General features: G+C 45.5%; 1 protein-coding gene across 5 annotated transcripts in view; it reads left to right on the top strand.

Annotated features, from left to right (window-relative positions):
• olf413 (DBH like monooxygenase olf413) overlaps positions 1-22,496 on the top strand; it is a 193,860-nt gene that overhangs the window by 115,262 nt on the left and 56,102 nt on the right. For all 5 annotated transcript variants that reach the window (XR_004581779.2, XM_034327350.2, XM_076692298.1 and 2 more), the window contains one exon: positions 16,692-16,889. Coding sequence is in view for 4 of the 5 variants with exons in the window: in XM_034327350.2 (XP_034183241.1) it covers positions 16,692-16,889 (198 nt within the window). In the remaining variant the exon portion in view is untranslated. The remainder of the gene's footprint in view (positions 1-16,691; positions 16,890-22,496) is intronic.

The following is a 22,496-nucleotide window of genomic DNA, read 5'->3' as shown; positions in this document are numbered from 1 at the left end:
TAGGTGGCGTTCGTTCACAGGCTTGGAACAGCGTTAACCAATTTTATCGTGGCTGTTAGATATGTAAATTAGCTGCATACAAAATAAGCTAATGCAAAACGGAAGCGATCGTATTTAGAGGGGAAGGCTGTTGAACTCGACGGGAAACAAACGATCCAGGAAGAATATGCCTGTTGTGCAATTTTAAGCGAAGGGCTCTTGAATTAATTAAAATTTTAACGAAAATGGATCTTTAATTAGCCATCGAAAGAAGCGCGAGTGGGTCTCATTAATTCGACTCAAAAATTAAACAGCTGATCGACAGGTTTTCAGAATTTTTTTTTTATTTTCATAGCATTCAGTAGATCCTTTTAAACGTACGAATTTGTAGCAAAATACCGGACGTAAAGGTGGATGTGCATGTTCTTTATTGAAACGCCGAACGACGAGATTAAGCCGGGCTTATAACGATTATGCGTTGTGGCTCTTGCCGAGGAAACAATTTCCATTATCATTAATTGCGGTTTTCTATGCAAAAACGAGCCGCGACACGACCCTGTTTCCCCGGCGAAAATAAGAAGAAACAAGCGGGCAAAAAGGGGGGCAAGAAAGCGACGCAACGTTGCTCACGCAATGAACCGACGACATTAATCTTACGAAGGTCGACGAGATTGTCATAGTTTTACCGATCGCGATCACAGCCCTCCATTAATAAAGCTTGTACCGGCGAAAGATTTCACTCATCGCCCGGCCGAGCTTGGCGTGTATACATCACGGCGTTACATCAAAGTCGCACACGGAAGTTTATAGTTGATAACGAGGTTTACCTAGGCTCGTGCTCGAAATACGATTATGATTTATGATCTAAAAATAATCAAACGGGTGAAAGCATTTACTCCAATTTTTTCCACTGCACCTACCGCGCGCATGTGGGCGAAATTTGTTTTGGAAAGTGGAGAACGGGTATACGAAAATCCGTGAAAACACGAGTTCATGGGATGTAACGTGGTTCTGAAGGGTTAAATCACAGATTTTTTGCCGGGCAACCGCGACGAGGGAATAAAACGAGCGCTGTTCATATGGTCACCACGTGTTCGGCATCGAAAGAAGGGATTTATCCTGAAAAAAACACGAACACCAGCGAAATATGTATCCGTTTAACCGTTTTTAGGAAAAAAAACACGGTTGCACATGCAGAATATATTTTTGATTTAAACCGAACTTCTAAAAGCTACAGTTTTTGCCGTGTACAACTTTCGTTACTGTAGCTGTCGAGTAAAGTTTCCACCAGATTTTAGTTTTCGTCGCGTTTCGTATCGTCCTGACAACTGCCGCGGCGCGATCGATTAAGTGTTACCCCGAACGTTTAAACTGTCCGATCGTCCCGACCCTAAACGCCAGCTAGGAAATACCCGTTGGCAGCGATAATGCAACTATTATGTCTGCGGCCGTGCCTCGAATCAGAGTTGGCGCGGTTAACAGCCGTGCCAGATACAACGAGTTCATTTAAACTTTCCTCTCTTTGACCGGGATCTTGAACCATCTACACATTCGGTCTCTTTAAAATTCTTCTAAAAGGGTAGCGAGTGTTTATCTTCGCTCGATTGACCCGGTATCCCAAGTTAAACCGTACGAACATCTTCCGTGATTTCTAAATTTGGTGCAATTATTTTTGGGGGTTAACGCTATTGTCCCGGTATCCTAAGTTAAACCGTACAAACATCTTTCGCGATTTCTAAATTTGGTGCAATTATTTTAGGAGGTTAACCCGATTGCCCCGAATTCGAAGTTTCGTCTAAATTGTAATGATCGTAAATCCCCGGCATCGGGAGTATCCGAAAGTACATTCGAGTTCCAGTCATGTAGCAGACGTCCCGACGGAGATACCTGACTGGAGAATAGACAGAAGAGTTAGCACACTCGTATGATACGACCTCTGGAAGCCATAGTTTCTTCAGCGAGTCGCGGGGACCGGTTACAGTTCATGTTGAAGTTTCGCGCGTTACCTCCCAATTCTCGTCTCCAACCGACGGTAGAACTTCTTCCCTTACCTATTTCCTCTTACCAGAGCTCCAGGTAGGTTGACTCGTTCGAAGGCTTCCAGAAGACACGGTGGTTGAGAAGACGGCGTTTACTTCTTCCTTCCTCGTTCTTCCGTTTATCCATCCGGTAGCTCGGTCTCTTTTCATCCACGTAGCAGAGCGCATCGTAGCGAATCAGCCCTCGAGCGCATGGAAGTTAAACGAAGAGGTAATCCCGAGCAAATATCTCGGAATCAGCGATAGTTGAAGCAAGTTACGGATGAACAACTCTTTCCCGTTTCCGCAGCCAGGTTATCGCGCATAATATATCGTTCTCCGTGAGAATATCGTATCAACTCTGGCTGGTGGCATCAGCGAACTGGGACAAGGTGTTAAACCGTACGTATGTATCTTCCTGTTCGTTTAATTTTAGACACGACCTACCGCGGTTACACAGGATATCTGATCGACGCGAAGAAAAGCACTCGATCTATCCTCGTCCAATTTGCGACGCGTTCAAAGTGAAAACCGATGTACCATAGATTCGTGCAAGCCAAGTGTCTGGGCAAAGGAATCTTTGATTATTTTCATACACTTCTACTCTTTTATTTCTACTTTTCCATTTCAATCCCGACGATGGAATTCCGTTGAAAATAGACATCGACGTTAGGATATTACGGAGATTCCCGTTCTATAAATCTGTTCGTGGCGACGAGAGCATCGAGGGGAAATGTGGGTCACCGATTGGATTCCATTTCATGCGTGAAAGCACCCCGAAGAAATTGAGAAGCCGAGTTGCATATTGCACAGCTACCGTGCTCGTTCGATTTGTATCCAGCATTCCGTAGAACAGGTCACATTTCATCGAGCGTCAGTTGAAAATCTCGTATCGTTACAGGGTTTTATGATAGAGAATTGAGAAAGCACAGCTAGCCAATGGGTGGTCCCCGAGCGATACGGATCTGGAAAGCGTGTTCACCAGCGAAGCAATTAATCAGAGCAATGAGTAACTGAAAATCGCTTGCTCCGTGATTATGTAAATTTTAATTAATAGAAAATAACATGCTTGCCTCGCGGTTATCTCGAGGAGTCGCGTTGTGGTTGCCTCGTGGAAGATTAATTGTTAAACATGGGCACGCATTTTTTCGTGTATACACGAAATATTCAGTTGGCAGAAATAGATTCCCGAGGGAACGCGCGTTCGATATTTTTAAGCGCTTTAATATTTAGCAAGTGAAGTACGGTTAAAATTTGTGCGCTTGAAATTCGAGCAACGTCCGCGAGTAAATTATATCGAATGGTTTGAAGTGGTGGCTGAGAAAATATTCAAAACATCTTGCTCGCGTTATAAAGTATTCAGAATCACGGTAACCCGTATAGATACCACTTTTACTCCATTCGAAGCTTCGAGTATACGAAAGTTAATTACTCGTTCACAATAGTCCGGAATAATTTGAAGCTTTAGAATCAAGAAAATTATTCGGGACGATAAAGCGAAACGCTTCGCGCTAAACGAGCACAATCTCGGCACGAATAAATAATGACGTTTAAAGCGTGCCTGTTTGAATTTTCATAATTACTCCTGGTAATTATTTATTCCCAAGGGCGTGGATATTTTAAAAGTGTGCTTTTAAAAGCACTCCTGCCACCGTGTACCTCGCTTCGTGTGCGAGCGACATGAATTTCTAAAAAATCGTGGCCACGGACGCTCGGAATTACCGCGGACGCGAAAAAGCTCGCATTTGCCTGTAATCTTCTTTGGTCGTGAATTACGCGCTTATCGAAGTCACTTCTTCCCCCTTTTCATTCTTTCTCGATGGAATCCTTGGATTAATATAAGTTAAGACTCCGCAATCCCGTAAGCTCGCGACCACCGACGTGAATTCCATCATTTCTTTGTTTCCATCAGAGTTTCCTCGGTTCGGTACGCTTTTTTCTCGTTAAACCTCGCGCCCGGCTGAATCAGTAACAGGTGTTCCCGCGGATAATGTCCTAAAAAGCTTTCCATCGCGGCTGTTTATCAAAGCGTCTCGAATGCCGTGACTTTCCACGCTCTTCCACCCTCGACGAGACAAGAAGCGACAATGGAGGCACGGAGAGCCGACGATTCGCGTGTTCTGAATTGTACAAGGAAGTAATAAAGCGGTCGTTATCGGTCGTTCGAGTGGAGACATTGTGACGAGTATGTAAATAGCAGCCATTGTGGAATATACAGGAGGAGAATGGAAAAAAAAATAAATAAATGGGTCATCGTTTAAGGGTAGGAGGATGTGCAATTAATCTTTGCAACGATCTGCCATTGTAACAATTCTTTATTATTAACTTACAATTTCTTCAGTGGTAATTAGACGAATGTACAAAGTTTAGAAAAATTTTCTCAATTGGAATCAGGGGGATAATTGAACGTTGAGAAGAGTTTTAGGTTCGAGTCAATTATCGCGTTTCGTTTTCGAAAGTTTTAAAGACTCAACGGTTACGTGTTCTCTGGCACTGCGAAAACAAAGTTGAAGCCGTGTGGTGGCGCAAGGTCCGCGAACAGAAACAATCAAGGTTTCAATTAAAGTTCATCGAGCAGATCGTCGGTCGGCGTCGCGTACTCAGGCCGTTAACCCTCGAGCGAGGACAGAAAGGAACTTCGACGTTGTATTGTATAAAGCGTCGATCGACTGTGGAAGCTTTCATAATTCGAGACGACACAGAGGTATCGCGAAATCGTATCGATGCGAAGGACAAGTTAATTAGTGGCTGTTCGACGCGCCGTCGTCGCGACGATAGCTTCGCTCCCGGGCTCTTGGCGGATTTTAAATTTTCCCGGCTCTCCGCGTCTGGGCTGATTTCATATGCATGGAAATGTAGCGAAAAGCGGAAGCCGCATCGAGAGGTGGCTTTATCGGTAGCCCGTTAATAACGTTACAAGTTGCGAAATTTCGCCGCGATATGCGAATGTACGCGTAGCCGTGTACAGTTTGACGCGGTTGTGGGAAGCGTGTAAATTGAATTCGACGCGCCTATCCGCTTACCACCGCGACGTCGCGTATACTTTTCCCAGAAACGAGAGTTATCACCGTGCGCCGACTGCTGTCTAACCTGTCGCGCAAGAGGATGACTGCGTTGCCAGGAGAAAATACAATAATATCTCCGACATGGCGGTACTTGTACAGAAGCCCGAGCTCGACGTGTTCGTTTGCATCGTTTCAATTTTTATCAGAAAAGTTAGTACAAACAGCATCTCTCCGGGAATTTGATTTCTCACGGATAAAATCATGTCATCGCGAACTATGCTTCCAATCTTTCACTGTAAGCTGCCGCAAACGAATTTGTAAGACTGTCTGCATTGCAGTCGAAGCACGACGTGCACCTAAATCAATGCAAAGTCGCCGTTCGAACGGCCGCTTAAGTATTCGCCAGTCAGAGACGCGCGTCGCGTCGCGACTACGGTATTTCAATTTTTCTCGTTGAGCCGGGCGTATTCAATCAGCGTCGAAAATGGCTCGAGCAAATAGCGCGGTATCGCGGCTACGCGGCGATAAAGGCAAGAACATATTCCGTTCCTATTACGCGGCTTATTCGTCGCACAAATCTGTCCGTCTTTCGCACGCCTGTTGAGGCAAGGTGGTTGAACGCTCGCACCATCTCCGTTTTTCTTTTGCAGACGGAGCGTATAGCGGGCTGAATACGGCCGCGTTTACGGTGCAGAGTGGCAGCCACTCTTCCGGTATTCGCAACTCGATCTTCAATTTCGTCCCTCCGTACACGAAATCCCGTGCATTTCCACGAAAATCCTTGCTATTTCGCGCGCTATCCATCCAACAGGCCCGCCTCTTCTTCTACCATTTCGCGTATTTGCACGTGGACTTCTTTGCCGTGAAGCTTTCTGAAAACGTAGCAGCAGTTCGACCATGCGTCATTTCCACCCTTTGCTTCGAATCGTGGTCATCGATTCCGCTTCCTTCCGTTTCCTCTTCCTATTTCTTTCCCTTTCGACCTTTCCCTGCCTTCCGTGGAACGTTCAATAGAAGGCAAACATTCTCTCTGGTCGTTTCGACATCGTCTACGCTTCGCTTTTCTCGTACCTCGCCGATTTCCCAGCCGCCTTTCAGCTTTTCCCCGCGTTCCCGTTCACCGGCCAGCAGCTTATCCGGCGATAGCTAAACGGCGGCATCGGATCTTTCGGTTCCGCTGATTGGATGGCTCGTCGAACACGCATGAATGAATCAATGCGGAATTTTCGAATGAATCGAGGGCCGGCTCATCGAGGATGAGTTTCATTCAAAGTCCATAAGGTATCCTGTTCTCCCAGTTCCGACATCTGTTTGTGCACTCGCATTCCTGCCTCTTCTCTATCGTATCCACTTCGATTCGACCTTTCACACCGTTACGTATCCACCGCAGGCGTTCTGGCTTGCCGATCCATCGGATCGGTCCGGTATTCGTGATCTGGCGCGGTTCGAAGTTTATTTATCCGTAATGTGGAAAACGTTCAAAGCGGCTCCGCTTCGCGGGCGTAGAAGAATACCGAGGTAAAGATGGAGAATAAACGGGGAACTAGATGCCAGACAAGCGTACCGTCGATAAGGATTTTCATAGATCGGATCGCATAGGGTTCCATCCAATCTCCGGCGTCTGTTGCGTCGATTTCGTGATTTCGTTGCACTCCGTGATACGGGCTGTTCGGGAATTCGCCTTGTTCCATCTTGTTTCTCATGCTTCTCTCTGTCTCTTTTTCTCCTCGGCTTTATCTTCCCCGCCTTCTTTTCCACCCTCTGTTACGAGGAGCGACGATTAAATCAGCGTCGTTTACCGCCGCTACCGGGTTCCTTCTCCTTCAGTCGAGAGAAGAAATTGAACAGGGGCAGGGGGGAATATTGACCGAGTTTACTAATATCGTGGTACGAGGTATCTTGCGAAACGGCTCCTCTCGATGAATACGCTCAACATTGCACGCATTGTGCCAGCAACGAGTTACGCAACCGTTGCTCATCCGAAGAAGTCCACTCGACCTTTTCCTTTGCTTTGATGGAATAATGGTCTTCGTGGTAATAAAAGAAGGGGATGGAGAGAAAAATACAGCCATAGAATTTGAAACAGCTTTGCCGTAGAGATACGTGGCGAAAGAGAAATCGAACGAACGGAGAAAGAAAAGAGGAAGATTGGAAAAACGAGGCGAAACGAAAGCCCATTGGTGCAATTGAAAGTTCAATTGAATCGGTTTCACTCAATCAGCGACGCCGTTAATAGCGATCAATGACCCTTCTCTTTCCTGCCAAACGATTGGATTAATCACTGATCTAGATAAGGCACACACTGTATGGTAATATGTTCCCCAACGTCAAACTTGTTTTCCTTCCTTTTCCCTTTATTCCCTCTTCGATTCATCCTCTCCTAGCTCATTCGTTTTCCTTTCCACGGGCTTTCTTTCCTTAATCAGTGATAGAAAGCACGCATGCGTTTCCAAAGGACAGGGGGTGGAAAGGAACGGGGTGAACGCGGCACGATAGGGCTAAAGGGTGAACGAGAGAGTGAAGAATAGAAGGAATGGTAGAACCGGGAAGAGAGAGAGAGGGTGGGTTTTCAGTGTGCGATAACGACTAGCATCAGCAGTACTCCTCTACCTACCACCTTCCTAGCCCTACGAGCTTAATGTACATAGAAGTGGAGATGGCTAAGCTAGAAGGGGTGAAATGGAACAAGAGAGAAAGGGAGGGAAAAGCAAGGAAGCAAGATGTACTATACGTCAAGACAATAAGTACCATTAAGATAACAGTGGGAGGGTTTAGATAACCCCCGCATGAACCTCGGGGGTTCGTAATGGAGGATTCCATTTTATTTCACAGTTATTTTTACCATATCCGTTGAAGAGCTATCGGCTGTGTTCTCGATTCTCGATAACGATCCAATTTTTCGATTACAGCATTGGACTAACAGTTTATAAAAGAGGGGTCATTAAATAGCCATCACGAAAATTAGATTTAGGGATTATTTAAAGAAATATATAAAAAGATTCTAAGCGTCATCAGTGATAAAGTATTCGATCTACAAACATTCGTAATCTCCGGTACAGTTGGGGTCGATTAAAAAATTAGATTGAAACCCCTCGTCGAGTTCTGGCCATTTATAACGGAATAGGTGTCCCGCGAAGGGTCGTGAACCCTTTCTTTACTCAACTATCGCGTTTTCCAGTTTCCGTTAAGGACGTCAGCGAAAAGGATGAGCGAAAAGGTGTATCGCGAGGGAGCTAGAAATTTTATTGTCCCAGACATCCATTGTTCCGAAACTGTCTTGCAGTCTCCGCTAATGACAATGATTAATATTGACCCACGTGTACGTTGAAGCTGGTAATACAGTCTCCTGGAGAGACGTAGTAGGTAAACTTCAGTGTCTACCAGCCCCGTCTGCCTACGGTTCGAGTCCTTAGGGATTTCGTCGTTCGTCGACACGACAGCCAGCGTCAAAAGTTAGGATATATCCGGTCCTCGACTCTGCTTCGAGGATTCGACGGGACGGACTCGAGTGTTCTTATTAAGCTCCTCTTCCCTGTTGGTAGACGCGAATTAAATGGATCAACCGTAAGATCCGGTGTCCGCTTTAAGCGACATAAAATGCTCGATTTAAAATTCACCCTGATAATACCTATTGCTTCCGTCTATACACCCGCGGTTATAGTTAACTTTGTTCGTTAATGACGATCCTATTTTGTATTTTATACGCAAAACGTATGGTCGATAGAACGAAAGAACAATTACGAAGGAAAAACGACGGGCTAGTATGAGGAATAATTCATGGGCGAACGACGTAAGTAGCATGCTCGTAAACGAACACATGTGATTCCGAGGGTATCTCGGATGCCGTTGGAAAGCGGAAGGTCTTCTAAGTCATTAATTATACAAGTGCTGTACGTACTTGGTCGACAGCTTGCTGACGCGAATATTCAGCTGGCTCTCTACGTAGACCCGTTACATCGAGACAGGCGATTAACCTTATTCGAAACGGGTATGCATCGTTCGCTTTTAATTTCTCAATGATCGATCAATCCGACCAGATACATCAACCGTTCGTCATTTGTCTTTACCGGCCCATCGTTCAACTATAGATAGTCAGCTGTAATTTCGGCTATTTCACTGGAAACGTTCGATTTTCCCCCTTTTCTATTCACGGCTTAAGCAAAGCCGTTTGACATAGTTTCGCGTTTGAATTTCAACAGAATCGCTGAGTTTACGTAGCTTCTGTTTCATCGATCGTGCTCGTTCCTTCGAATCGAAGCACGTCTTCTTTCTCCTTGACGATTGATCGAAAAATCATCCCCGTGAAGGGACATCGTTCGATTCACGTGAAATTGATTCGAACGTAAACGTGGCATGCAAACTCAATGCCATGATGATCCTTGACGGAATTTACCGGAAGTTTCGGTCGAGTTTACTCGTTAATGACTGAGTACACAACAGGAGCGTGCTCAGGTAGCCGGGTGGCCACGTATTCACCGATGTTGGCTCATCGGCGTCGAACTGATGAAGAGAGTGGCGACGATACCACGAGGAAGACGATAGAATCTTGTTAGAGCAACTGTCTCTTTTCGAACGTGGCTTAACGGTACACAAGCGAGTCCAATCAATGTTTCCTCATGAATTATGTTGGATCAGTTTGCGAAACGAACTTTCGATGCCCGGTTCGAACATCGGAAAATTCTCCTTTTCTTTCGTCAGCCATAGATAAAATCCGAGATAAAAGGCTGGCTTTCGTTTCGTCGATGCGGCAGATCGTTTATCGAGCATTGAAAGATTTATCAACGGTATTATCTGTCGCGTAATCGCGTGTACCGAGTTCGCGAATTAAAGCGCGAAATTATTTGTAACGGCACGCATCGATCGTCGTTTTAACGTTTCATCGTGGACAAACCGGAGGTCGTTTAAAATTCAATTTCTTTCGCGAGGAAGGACGGCCGGCTTAGGGAAAATAATACAGCTCGCTCGGCAGCTTGTGTATCTTTTGCCGAGCTGCTACACGCTTTAAAGTCATTATTCACGGGCTGGCCCAAGAACTTTAATCGCGAAAAGTTTAATCACGCGATTCTAAAATTATCTAACCGCGCGCTAAGGATTTCGTCGACTTAATAAAGCCTTGGAAAGGGTTGCGAGGGGGATCGGAAGAATATCTCGTTGTCGTGTTTCGAAATGCCGTGCTTTGCCATTGCCATTGATTTGAAAGATTTCAAGGAAAGACTTAATTAATACGATGCTGCGCTAAATTCTTTATAAGAGTGTATGAAATTTGAAGGATTTAGATGCGTTTCGATAGAAATTCGAATCTAATCGACACAGACATGGTAGATTGTAAGGGTGACAGAGCCAGTTTGAATGGGACCGTGTTCCAGATGACTGGTTCCTCGAACGATACATGCATATCATCGCGTTCCACTCGAAGCGTGTGCACACGCTCACAAGATCCTCTTTCAAAAGGATGAAGTCAGAATCTTAAGAGATTCACGCACATTACATACACTACATTTTCAGAACGTCTATCGATTGGAAACCAACTCGATTCTCGAAGCAAACACTTACTTCTAAGCGTTCCAGATTTAGCCTTCGTTGTTTTCGTGCTATTTTCGCGAGGTGTTTAAAATCTCTTGAATAATATATTCTCGTTTAATTCGATACATAGAAGAAGGAAACCACGTCGATGTTTCGCCGCGAAAATGAACGTTCAAAGAGGAATGTAAAAGCGGCAGGTCGTGTCGAGCAGCGGATCAAAATCGAGTCGAAACTGGGTCATTCGAGACAGCTGCGGGCAAGGAAACCCGTTGAACAGGGAACTGGCCGTAATTAACGCTGTTTGCCCAGGTCGCTCAATGCCAACGTGAATTCTCGTGGCTTCCTCGAACTTTACCGCGGTTTCGGGCTGGCCTACGCGAGCGCTTTCCGCTCCGAAATACCGAACGGACCGCGAAAGAATTCCGCTCGGCCTCGACTCGCGGAACAATGGATCAGCCTGGAACGACACAGCGAGACAATGAAAAATAGAGACGGAAGAAGCGGGGCCGCTTTTAAAGATGACCGAGAACGACCCCGTTGGCGAGGAAGAAGAGGCGCGAGAGAAATAAGGGTTGAGAAAGAAGAATGGGTTTGTAGCGGGAGAAGTAAGCGTTGGAAGTTTGAAGCCCTTAATTGCTTTTTAAAACTTTCAAGTTCGACTCGGTCCCCACACCCCTTTCGTTCTCGTTCTTCATCCTCGTCTGCCGCAACCTCGTCCTGGTCGCACCCTTTGCATTCCACTTTGGAATGTTCAATATTAGTTTTCCCTATCGGAGTTGCAAACACGTTCGGTACCGGGGGCTGGTCGAGCCGAGACGAGCCGAATCGAGCGGAGCTGTGCCGCTAAGAGGGTGCCGATTCACGAGCAAAGAGGTAAGGGCGAGATACGAAAGGGGAGAAAGAGAGAGAGAGGGACAGTTTGGCTCGTCGATAACCAGCCGCCGCCTTTCTCGGTTTTTGCACTCGAAGCAATTAACGCTGCCTGGAAAGAAGCCCGGCTACACTTCCGACCCGCTTTCCCATCGGTTTGTCCATCCTTCGGGCGTCGAGCTCGCTTTTCTTTCGCGAAACTCCGCGAAAGACCGTAAAGTGGCCGGACGTCTCCAGAAGTTTCACTTCTTTTCTTTTCTTTTCCCGTTCGCACTCGCGCTGCGAGCTTTCAGGCTAGACTACCCTGTACACTTTTATTGCTTTCGACAAAGTTTTGTCTCGTGGCGATGACCATGTTGCACAGGTCCACGGGAACACGACCACGACTACTGATCCATGGAACGATTTGTCGAACGTTGGTCGACCATCAATCCCGCGGAATTGGTCGTGGAATTCGCGCGAGAAAATGTTCTCTCGACCGACTGACCGAATCGATTAAACTTTTATGGTAAACGTTTGAATGGTTTTACATTCAAAAGAGAACCCGACGATGAAATGATCCTTTCAGTCTTGCACGGTCAGAAATTGTTTCGCAATAGATATTATTTCACATAAAAATCCAATCTACACTTTTATCTGTACAATTGAACGATCCTTTTTAGTCAAGGGAAATGCCCGTTCGAATTTATGGAACAGGTGCGAGAACGAAATTTTTTCTACTTTTTTCCCTCGACTTTTCGATTCAACCAGTTTCGAGAATGGTCTGAGTAAAGACCAGCTTTTTCAGAGGAACTCTATTGGTTGAAACGAGTCGTTTGCTCGCGCGAGCATCCGATATCTCTCGTCTTTGGAATTGGAGCACGCCTTCTAACATTCGAACAGCGTGGCGAACGTTTAATCGGCAGGTTTCCGGTACGAGAGGCGCGGCGCAAAGAACGTGGAAAATGGAAAGGGAGGAGCGAAGAAAGGGAAACAAACGAACTTTACACGGAACCAAACGATTCGCTTTGACAAAGGGCTGGTTCTCGCGATCCACTACGGTATTCGGGCTTCCTACTAATCTCCTTCCACTCGTATCGCCTCGATTCGAGACCCCTTTGTGATTCTCGATTCATCGTTGCTGGCCCATCGACGCCGCGGCGTTCAGCAATTAAATCGAAGCATTTACTACGGTGTCCCGTGCAGAAATACAAGTCATTTTCAATCCACCCTTCGTCCTCTTTGACGACGTTAAGGGCGAGCTGAATCTTTTGTGATACGACTCGTGAAGGAAGTCGAGGATCGTTTTGTTCGCCTGGCGATTGACATCTTTAACTTTCGAAATAGAATATCATCCCTCGGATCGAACGACTTTGCGAAAGGATAATCTCGGGCTACGAGCTCTCGGAAGACGGACGCACGGTCAAGGATATTGGGATAAGAACGAAGGGGAGAAAACGCCGGAAGAAAGGAGAGATTTCTACGTTTCAAGAGCGAAGAACAACAAAGTTTCTTAATGAAGAATAACGTTTCCAACAGAGGAAAGATATTTCCACTTAACCGGGAATCCTCGTAGTCTTTCCTCTCCTTTGCTTTCTGTCCACGGGAATTGCTCTCCATTTCTCCCCTAATCTCTCGTTGTTTCTCGCAAAGTGCCGCGTTCCGATCCACCCTCTATTGACAGTGAACCGTTCGAAACGGTATTACCTTTCGATCTGGACCCTCATTTTAATGAAACTTTCCACCAATGAAATGATCAAACTTTTTCGAACCAAATATCCCTATATTTTCCTCGTCTCGTCTTATCGATAAACCGTCACGAGATGGACAATTTTTGTTGAAACTTTCACGATTTCAGGAGCATTGTTTCCGCGAAGGAAGCTCGTCTGCTTCCAGGGAAATGGTCGATTCAAAGCGTCCTTCTATCGATCGTACCGTCTTATGCGACGCGTTTAATTTTCTTAATGATCAGCTCGCGTCGGGCCTGCACAAAGAAAGAGACCTCGAACAACGGTGGCTCTGTATGACGTCGTCAAAAGAGACTCCCCGGGACTCGTCCGATAGCGTCAGATCGCGCGATTCCGTCCTGGCCTCTCACGCGATGCCCATTTCCTCCTATCGAGCTTCCATCTCTTCGAGCGGCCGGAATCTTTCGATCTTTCCGGATCTAGGTCGTCCAGCTGACTGTACGCGGATATGCCAACCTAATCCAATTCAGGTAAATGGCGCCCGATTGTCTCGACTGGAACGAACGTAGGCGGTGGATATCGATCGAGATCCGTTTACACGAATCCTCGATCTTTGACGCGATCAACGATTACAGAAGAACGCGAACGGGCGACGCGTGAGCTGCTTGCGAATTCGGCGATTCCCTCGATCCGACGACCGCGTGATTCTACGGTTCGTCTGTAAAATTACGAGACCGATGCGCGATTTTCCGCGAGATCGTCGACTTTTCTCTGACAGCGCACGGTTCCCCCGTTACCGTTAAACTGCTCCCGGTGCAGCCTTATCCGTCGTTATAAAACGATAAGAGGATAATTCGAGGCGATAGGTGTTCGTGGAATACTAATGGACTACTGTGCGAATAGGTATTCAAAGAAACTACCGTCATTCGAGGATATTTTGCAGCGTTAATAGAAATTCACCGTACAAAGAGTAGAAAAAGTGGATAGAATGTAAGAGATTCAACGAGATCTGTAAATCTCTGCAACATCGTGCGAGTTTCCGACAAGAATTCAAGCCAATCTTATCAGATTTGCTCGACTTCTATAAGTAGACCAGGAAGTTTTGTAAATTCGATAACGCAGCAGAACGTGGAGTAACATTTTTCTTTCGCTGGCGCAAAACTGATTAAACTGAAAGCAACGAGTCGATGATACTTCTGTTGGGCGGATTGATCGACAAAGGAGAATCGAGACGACAAATCTGATCATTGTAATTAGTTTGGGAACAGCTGATAAAGAGAGGGTCCGCTGGTCGAATGAAACATTAACGTGACTGCATCTGGCCAATGCTCCAATCAAGTGTGATTGTTCCAAATTGTGAGTGGTCGAGGGCAGAACGCGTTTGGCACATAACGCGGATCGATATACATGTTTCGAGGTCGACCACGACCAGTGGATAGGAATACCGTTGCCAGTATTATTGTATAGAACGGTGAGGGCCACCCTAGTGTCGCGCGTGTCCCTTCTTTGGCGAGGGTGCCGGTGATGCGGGAGCACGGACACAGATTATCGGTACACAGGATGCGGAATTGATCCCTGAGGCATGCCTGTACGTAAAACTTTCCTCCATGAAAATGCTTCGGATTGTTTGCCTCGTACGCGTGGGAAAATTTCGGCTACGCCACGTGAATAAACTGGACACCGTTGGTTGTCATATTTATTAAACGCGAACAGAACGAAAAGGGTGGTTTAAGTAATCCACAGGTAAAGCTTTTAAGAGCTTATGCTTACGCTTAACGAGAGACTCGTTAAAAGTCGCGTGTTTGTCAAATAAACAGTGCTTATTTTCGTTCGCAACTCCATCTTTTTTTAAATAATTCTGTAATACAAAAATAGAGCACACTGACAAGTTAAATGTTGTAAAGACGTATCAATTGATTTTCAGTCAATAACTGGTGTCAGTTGATCTATTATTAATACGTTTCTGGTCGATGAAGCGTTAATAATGTAAATTAGTCGAGAAGTGGTTCAAATGTAGTTGCAGCAGTTCATCGAGTAGACTATTTTGATCATTTCGATCATTCTACGAATTTCGAAATTCCTGGTTACTGCATTATGTCGTGAATTATAAACTCACTGTAGCTTCCATGATTATTAAATTGAATCGCGAGTTTTAACCCCTCGTCTTGCGATTTTATCTACAGTTTAACCGTGCTTGATACTTTTAAGTATAATGTCGTTTGACTGTTTCAAATACCGTAGAGGGGATTTCATATAGGAGCGAGGTGGATAAGTAAAGCAAAATCAAAGGATTTCGTATTAGCGTACGAACGGATTTCATACGGGATTTAATCGAAAAAGCCACAACGATCTCGTGCTCCGTACTAATTTCGCCGGTCGTCGTATAAAACTAAACGTAGAGTATTTTGTGCTTGGACCGGTGCCAACGACCAGGTAAATACAGCGTTTTACGGAGATAACGTCAGTTCCGCTTCTGAAGAGGTGAATCGTAAATGAAGCCAGTCGGGCATCCTTAATTCGGAATCGACCGACCGACTAGTCGGATTAGCGAGACATATTTATCGACGAACTCTTGTCGTCTGCACGCTCGATCAAATAGAATCGCAGCACCGTCTGTCTGGCGATCCCTCTTTTCGCCAATCAATTTTCTCGCGCATCAAATCTGTACAAAGAGCAATCGAACTCGCGGATCAATTAATTTCCACTACGATGATCCGATAGTTTGATTTCCTACGATTTCACAGCGTTGATAAAGGGGTATGCAAGGAGAAAGTGGTAGGTGGTGATAGGTAGACGGTCGACTGCATGCACGCCTATCTAATTTCAGCCTCGTCTATACAGGGTGTCGGGTAAGGTATTAAACAAACTTGGCGTGTTTAGGAAGCCGAGTTACTAAACTTGTATTTCTCAATGAACACCGTGTATAATCCAATCGCGATAAATTCCAAGCGATCGAGTCGAAGGGAAATATCGCTGATGGCAGGCGTGGCTGCGGCCCTTCGAGTACGATTTATTCGATTCCGTGTTGCTCGCTACTCTATTACGACGTTCACTAATCAACTTACGTCGGCTCGATTTGAGCCGTGGCCAAAAATAAAGGGTAGGAAGCGAGCAGGGGAGAAAAACAGGAGAAGCTTAGCCTGGAAGCGAGGAGATTCTTCGATAATAGGACACAGGTTAACGCAACGTACACGGGAACGCTTTTTCCCCTTTCGTTGGGCTCACCGAAGCCGCAATATGCGATTCGCCTGCGGCTAACGATATTGCGAAATAAAAAGGGTTAAATTAAAAATTCTCGGTCGAGTGCTCGGTCCTTCGAACGACAGACTCCGGGAATATTCTTACGGAATTTGAACGTGAAAGCACGAGGAGAGAAAGAGAGAATTTCAACCCCCGTCCGACAATCTTACATTCCCCTCTCTCCTTCCCTTACTAACCCGATGGCTTCGACTTTTATACCAAGCCGGGTATAAAAGACGGCCCTTTGTGCCTTCGTAAACCGCCCTTATCGATATTTTTCGATAACAAAAATGAAGGACCAGCGTCACAGGGGTGGTGGGAAGCTTGTACTTGGTCGACCTCGACGTGCCTCGATTCGACTTCAGAAACATTTTCTTTGTACGTTCCAGAACGACACGGTGCAAGTGGTTTGGCAATATCACATGGAGGAACCAGTGTCAGCGGCCGGTGTTCTGCCGGACGAAGGAACCGTGCATCGTGGATCCAGGCCGCTTTATCTGGTGCAAAGGGACGCGGAACCGAGGCCCAGCTCGCGCAACCAAGAAGCTGAACCGCCTCTTCAAACGTGGGACATATTGAACCAGCAGGTTGGTATCAGCTCGTTTATCCACGTCTTCTCGCGGCTGCCAGACGATCGATTACCATCTATGTACATATATTTTATATTTATGCAACGATCACGGGCCGGTTTCCACGGGGACGATGATGTGCGAAAGCAGCCGGAATCGCGTGGGCGGAAAATTATGGTGTAATACGAGCCATTGCGTGTCGGATATCCCATAATATGATTATACCGCGTGGAAGGAGGATACAGTATCGATGCAACAACGTCTTACGTGTGCATAATGATAGAGGGACAGGCGTAGGTGGTAATAATGTAATGTATAGGTGGTTCACGGGATTTTCGGTGTTAGCTGAATTAACCGCAAGGGGAGAACGAACTAACACGAATGTGTACAGGTGTGTAAACGTGTAATGACTAGAGATTTAAGTACATCGCGAGTAATTGACTATACATTGAATTCGATCCTATCGGTATATAAAAGAACCGCGAGGAAACTCGTTCAGCGAATTTTTACGACGATGCTCTCTCTATTTTCGATTCAGTTTACGAGGGCGCGAACAATTGGCGCGATTCCACGGTGTCGTTATATTGCTTAATGGCTCGTGACGAGAGATACGAACGAGTTTGATATTCAACGGCACAACGAAAGAATAGTTTTCGATAACGGTGATTAAAGAGTTTTAATTACTCGTAGATTCGTGTTAAAGTTGATCTTCGTCAGAGTAGATGTCTGAAAGACACTCGATTCGAGGTTTACTTTTCACGCTGGTGTGCAAGACGAAATGAATCGCGGTAATTGCAATTCGTTCGACCATCTGCGAACACCAACGCGAATTCATCGAAGTTCGATGACGTCTGTGAAAGTATTGGTCGCATTCACCGTAACCGCGATCGACGAAACTTAATTGTAATTGACTGAATTGCTGTTGGAAACTTTTAAAGAGGGAGTCGCGTTCGAACGAATTGAGCATTAGCGAAATTATCCCAATGAGCATTAGCCGAGTAAACGTAGAAACATATAGGGTAAACTTTTGCTCGGATCGATATTCTTTAATCTTTGATGAAAGTAAATCGGGTATAAGCTTCGTAATAGATGTTCAATTTTATTCTGTTTGTGATTCGACGGAATGTCCATCACGGTTTTATGCCAGAAGGAATGCACGATTCTATTTAAAAGCGTAATATCTTCGCATGATTTCGTTCAATTCATTTCACAGTCCCTTTGAAATTCGGTAACCTATTTTTCAATAAAATCGTTGCATTTACGTAGCAGTACAGCGACAAATTACGCTACGAACAGTTTGCGATTGATTTCAATAATTTTGATCAACTTCCACGTACTGCTAGTTTACGACTTCGACCAACTTGGATCGACTGCTGCAGACTCCAGCAATCGATTCCAACAAACTGTCATCGTCCAACTAGCTGTTCAATTTCATTGCATTCGATCTGTCACGTTCCCGCGCGAAGCTATATTCTCAGAATTTACCCTTCCATCGAGAGCGATTGTCAATCTCTGACAGGTGAAAAATTTATTTATCCTTCCAGCTGAATGAAACCGAATTAGCACACTTGAACAATCGAAACTAGTCAAAGAAAGAAGAGAATCCATAGAAAGAGGTCACTCGCCCATTTGATGACCCCTTAACATTCCTAACGCAATCTCGACGCAAGCCACTAATTTTACCCGCCCCGTTACTCGCTCGAATCGGTCGTTTGCAATATGTTCCCGTCTGGGAAGCCATTACGGTATAGCCTCCCTAAGTGGCAAATCGTCAGCCTCGCCGCTTTACTGGTAAATACGGAGATGGCGAGCGGAGATGAATTCAGAAATCGGCGAATAAATAACGTGTCAGTATCCGCGTCGGATGTTGCGTGTAAATATTATTTTTATTCGCGTGGAGAATAGCCACGGTCTACATTTTCTCCGGCGATTCGATGGCGATTCCGCACGCACAACGCGCGCGATCGTTGCCCGGTTCGAAAGTGCGGCAGAACCGGGTGGCTTGGCTGCGCGCGAGATGAATGTTCGAACGCGTTTAACGTTCAGCTCGGCGCGAGTGGATTTTTATCGGGCGCAAGCCGCACTGCATTGTGCACCGAATTTATGACGGCATAAATCTTAACCGGGTCACATCCGGCAAAAACTATTCGTTCATTAGCGTCGTCGAGTCATAGATTATAGGCGGACGCTATCGGCCGGATCGGACAATGCTAATTCCACGGACTGTCGGGCTTCTGCTTATAGTTTATATCGGTGCAGGGTTTAGGCGCAGATTTATGCGATTCCTATTCGTATCGAGGAAGAGATCGATCATTGGTAAACAAACGCACGATGACGAAAAACATTCGTCTCCGTTCGATCCGATGATATTCTTTTTCCGACACCCCTGCGTGTCAATCAAAGATTCGAAATCAAAAATGGTATCAAGAGTAACCAAGTCTTTCACAGCCAATACATTTGAAAATCTCCGGGATTCAATTCAGTTTGATTTTATTTTTACTCCAGAATACGTGTCAGTCGAATACGTATACAACTCGCCATTCTGTACGGTGATTCATGGCGCGAAATAGAGTAGTATAAATGGTGCAATCGGTAACACGGAACAAGGAACGTTGCAGAGTAGTCGTATATATATATATACACGGAAAAAGATCGAAGTATAAAATAACTCGATAGAACGGTGGAATCATGAATTCGGCAGGATGTGACCCATAAAATTTCCATCGTTGAAATCCTCGTCAAACGAATGCGTATCAGGTTTTCCCGCTGAATGGCTCTTTCGATATTTTTGTATAATTCAATCAAGCGTGTCAACGAGTTGCGTAATGGAAGCGTGAACGAGTGAAAATAGAGGGTAGATGGTATTATCAGGAGAAGGAGGGGATGAAATAATAAATTGGATTTACGAAGGAGGCGGAGGGATGGACGGTGGGTGGGCAGTCGAAATCGAACGACGCTAATTTCATCGGTTCTGTTTACAATTTATATCGAGTGGAATCGCGAGAACCGAGGGGCTCTGTTTCGGTGCTCATCACGCTGTAACAAATTACCAGCTTCTACCAACTGGAAAGGAATTACTCGTTTGCCCGGCAAATGGAACGATTTTTCTCCGCTCTTTGATATCGTTTCGTTACAAAATTGTTCGCCCGATGTGTCCCACCTTTCAGAGGAATTTTCACGCGAAAACAGTACCCTTCGTCGCGATAAAGCGCGGAGCTTCTTAATTTCAGACGCGGCTGATTACTCGGTACGCACCTGCTTGAAACTTTTCGTAACACGATCGCGGTTTTAATTGTGCCGACGAAAGCAGCCAGCAGCCTCCCTGGTTCGAGGGTGCAGGACATTAAAGTTGCCGCGTCTCCTCGCTTATCTTCCCTCCTTACTTCTTTCTTATGCGAATGCTACTTGTTCTTCGCTAACTACGTACGCGGAAGTTCCGCGACGGTCGAATAACTTTTGTATCGCGTCGCGATGAATATGAATGTCTGCGGGTACAAAGAAGAGCCCGGCTTGTTAGGACGGGTTTGCATTCATTCGGCTCCCTTTCTCAACCGTCAGCGACACTTTTTTCGCGCTCGTTTCTCGCGACGGATCCAAAGGAAAACTTCGCCGTCTAGGGCCAAAATCACCCCCGGGCGCCAGCAATATTTCGACGCCGACGAAGACGCCACTCCTTGCCATCCGATTACAGATTTTTCGGGAATTTTATAAATATCCTTCTCAACGGCTATCAAGGAATTACCTAACTGCAAATCGAATAGATTTTCTTTGAAGGAAGATTCATTTCTCGTTGATCGAACCGGTTAATCGAGGTGTTGGTTAAAAATTCATTTTCAACAGGGTTTCAAGATTTACGAGGAAAGTTGCAAACGAGGTTCGACGGAAATAGGGTCGTTTGGGTCAGCTTCATCAGCTACATGCTCATCATCAATCACAGCCTCGGTAAATGTAGTTTATCAAAGGGTGTGTCACTTTCTTCCACCCCCCCCCCGGACTCAGTTCCTCGTAACATGGTTACTGTAACTTCAATCGAGTTTATGTTATACTTCGTAACATTCATTAGCGAGCTGTGCTATATTTTTCCTCTATATTTTTCTTGGCAATCATGCTTCTTCATTTTTGTTCGAGAACGAAAAAGACACTCGGATGTTATAATTTGTTAGTCCACGTTCTCAGCGTGTGTATTCATTAACAGACTAACATTCATCGTTGATTTTTCTTACCAGATGGAATAAAAACACTTTTGTGTATCTTTCAACGGGTTTCTTTCACATAGTTCGAAGCTAATTTTTCTTTCACCCAGTTCGAACGATCAGATCCGATTACGAAAAGGGATCAAGACGGGTTATTAGTTATTTATAGGAGCAACAGCTCGAGCAAAAAGTTGGCGCCGAACGGAGAGACAGACAGGAAAGGGTGAAATACGAAGTGAACCAGTCGAGTAACATAAAACGCCTTTTTACTTAGCTAACTCTTCGGAAAGAAGTCTCCCGTTTGAACGAGTAGCACGGGAAAAGCTACATAGCCGCAGGATAATTATCCCTCTTTCTTTCCAAGAAATGACATATCCAGAGAAAAAACTGCAACTGTGTTCTGAATAATACGGCGATGTTTGTACGTGTCGAGTGAATAAGATAAATGTAGGAAGATGATGGAAAACAGGGAAAAATGGACGGAGGGATGTTTTAAAGGAAATCTTTTAACTCGTTGACTGTTATGGGGATCGCCTTATGACTGGTACCACGAAAGAAACATCAAAGAACATTTTTAATAGCTTCATCACTGTCTATTTGTGACTTCCTATATATTGCAAACGTGGAATCGTCAATGGATTGATGGATCTTCCTATGCTTTCTGTTTCCTTTGACACCAAGAACGAGTTTTTGTACAGGCTGAAGCTTTTCTTGAATGTACCATCTATCTTTGGCTGATGCATCTTTCACCAAAGATAGATATCCATTTTCGGCTGACGTGGCGTTCGACGTGTTCATTGAGAAACCTTCCACGCGACGATCGGCAGTCTCACTACATTCCATCTGTAGGCGTTTAGTGGAGGGGAGAGAGGATTTCGTCTGCCCGGACTCCTTTGGTTCGGGTCGGGGACCGCTAGGTGGCGGCGAGATGATCGGTGATCAGCGTTCTCGCTGGCGGTCGTCCGGCATGGAGTTCAAATCTATAGGAGTTCCGAATTGCGGTATGATAGGTGTCTGGGACAGGGATCGTCTGTTGCCAGTCCCACTGACGAGTCTGACAGACGATCCCCAGACGAAATACCTTTTTCTCCCCTCTCCTACACATCATACTTAATCTCACCTTGAATTTCTCTAAAAAAAACTGCAATCATCCCTTCATTTTGCATTCGCTGAAAGGATGGTGTTTTTTCAGTTATAGTCCTGGTCGCGTGAAGAAGGTTGTTCGAAAAAGGAGCCAAAGCCGTAGAAATCGTAAACACGACTGGGCGAGCCTAAATCTCAGCTTAGCCCGAGGCTCTTCAGCATATTCGACCGCAAAACAATAAACGCAGTCGTCCTTCCTGGTAATCTTGACATCGATAATTTCGCAGAAGCGCGTGGGAGAATCCGGCGGCGACCTGGCCGAGCTTAGGGCGCTGTCGGGGAACACGAG

Source organism: Osmia lignaria, chromosome 14 (assembly GCF_051020975.1).
Source record: "Osmia lignaria lignaria isolate PbOS001 chromosome 14, iyOsmLign1, whole genome shotgun sequence".
NCBI classification, from domain to species: domain Eukaryota; kingdom Metazoa; phylum Arthropoda; class Insecta; order Hymenoptera; family Megachilidae; genus Osmia; species Osmia lignaria.
The sequence above is the reverse complement of the archived record's forward strand: the minus strand, read 5'-3'. Positions and strand labels throughout refer to the sequence as shown.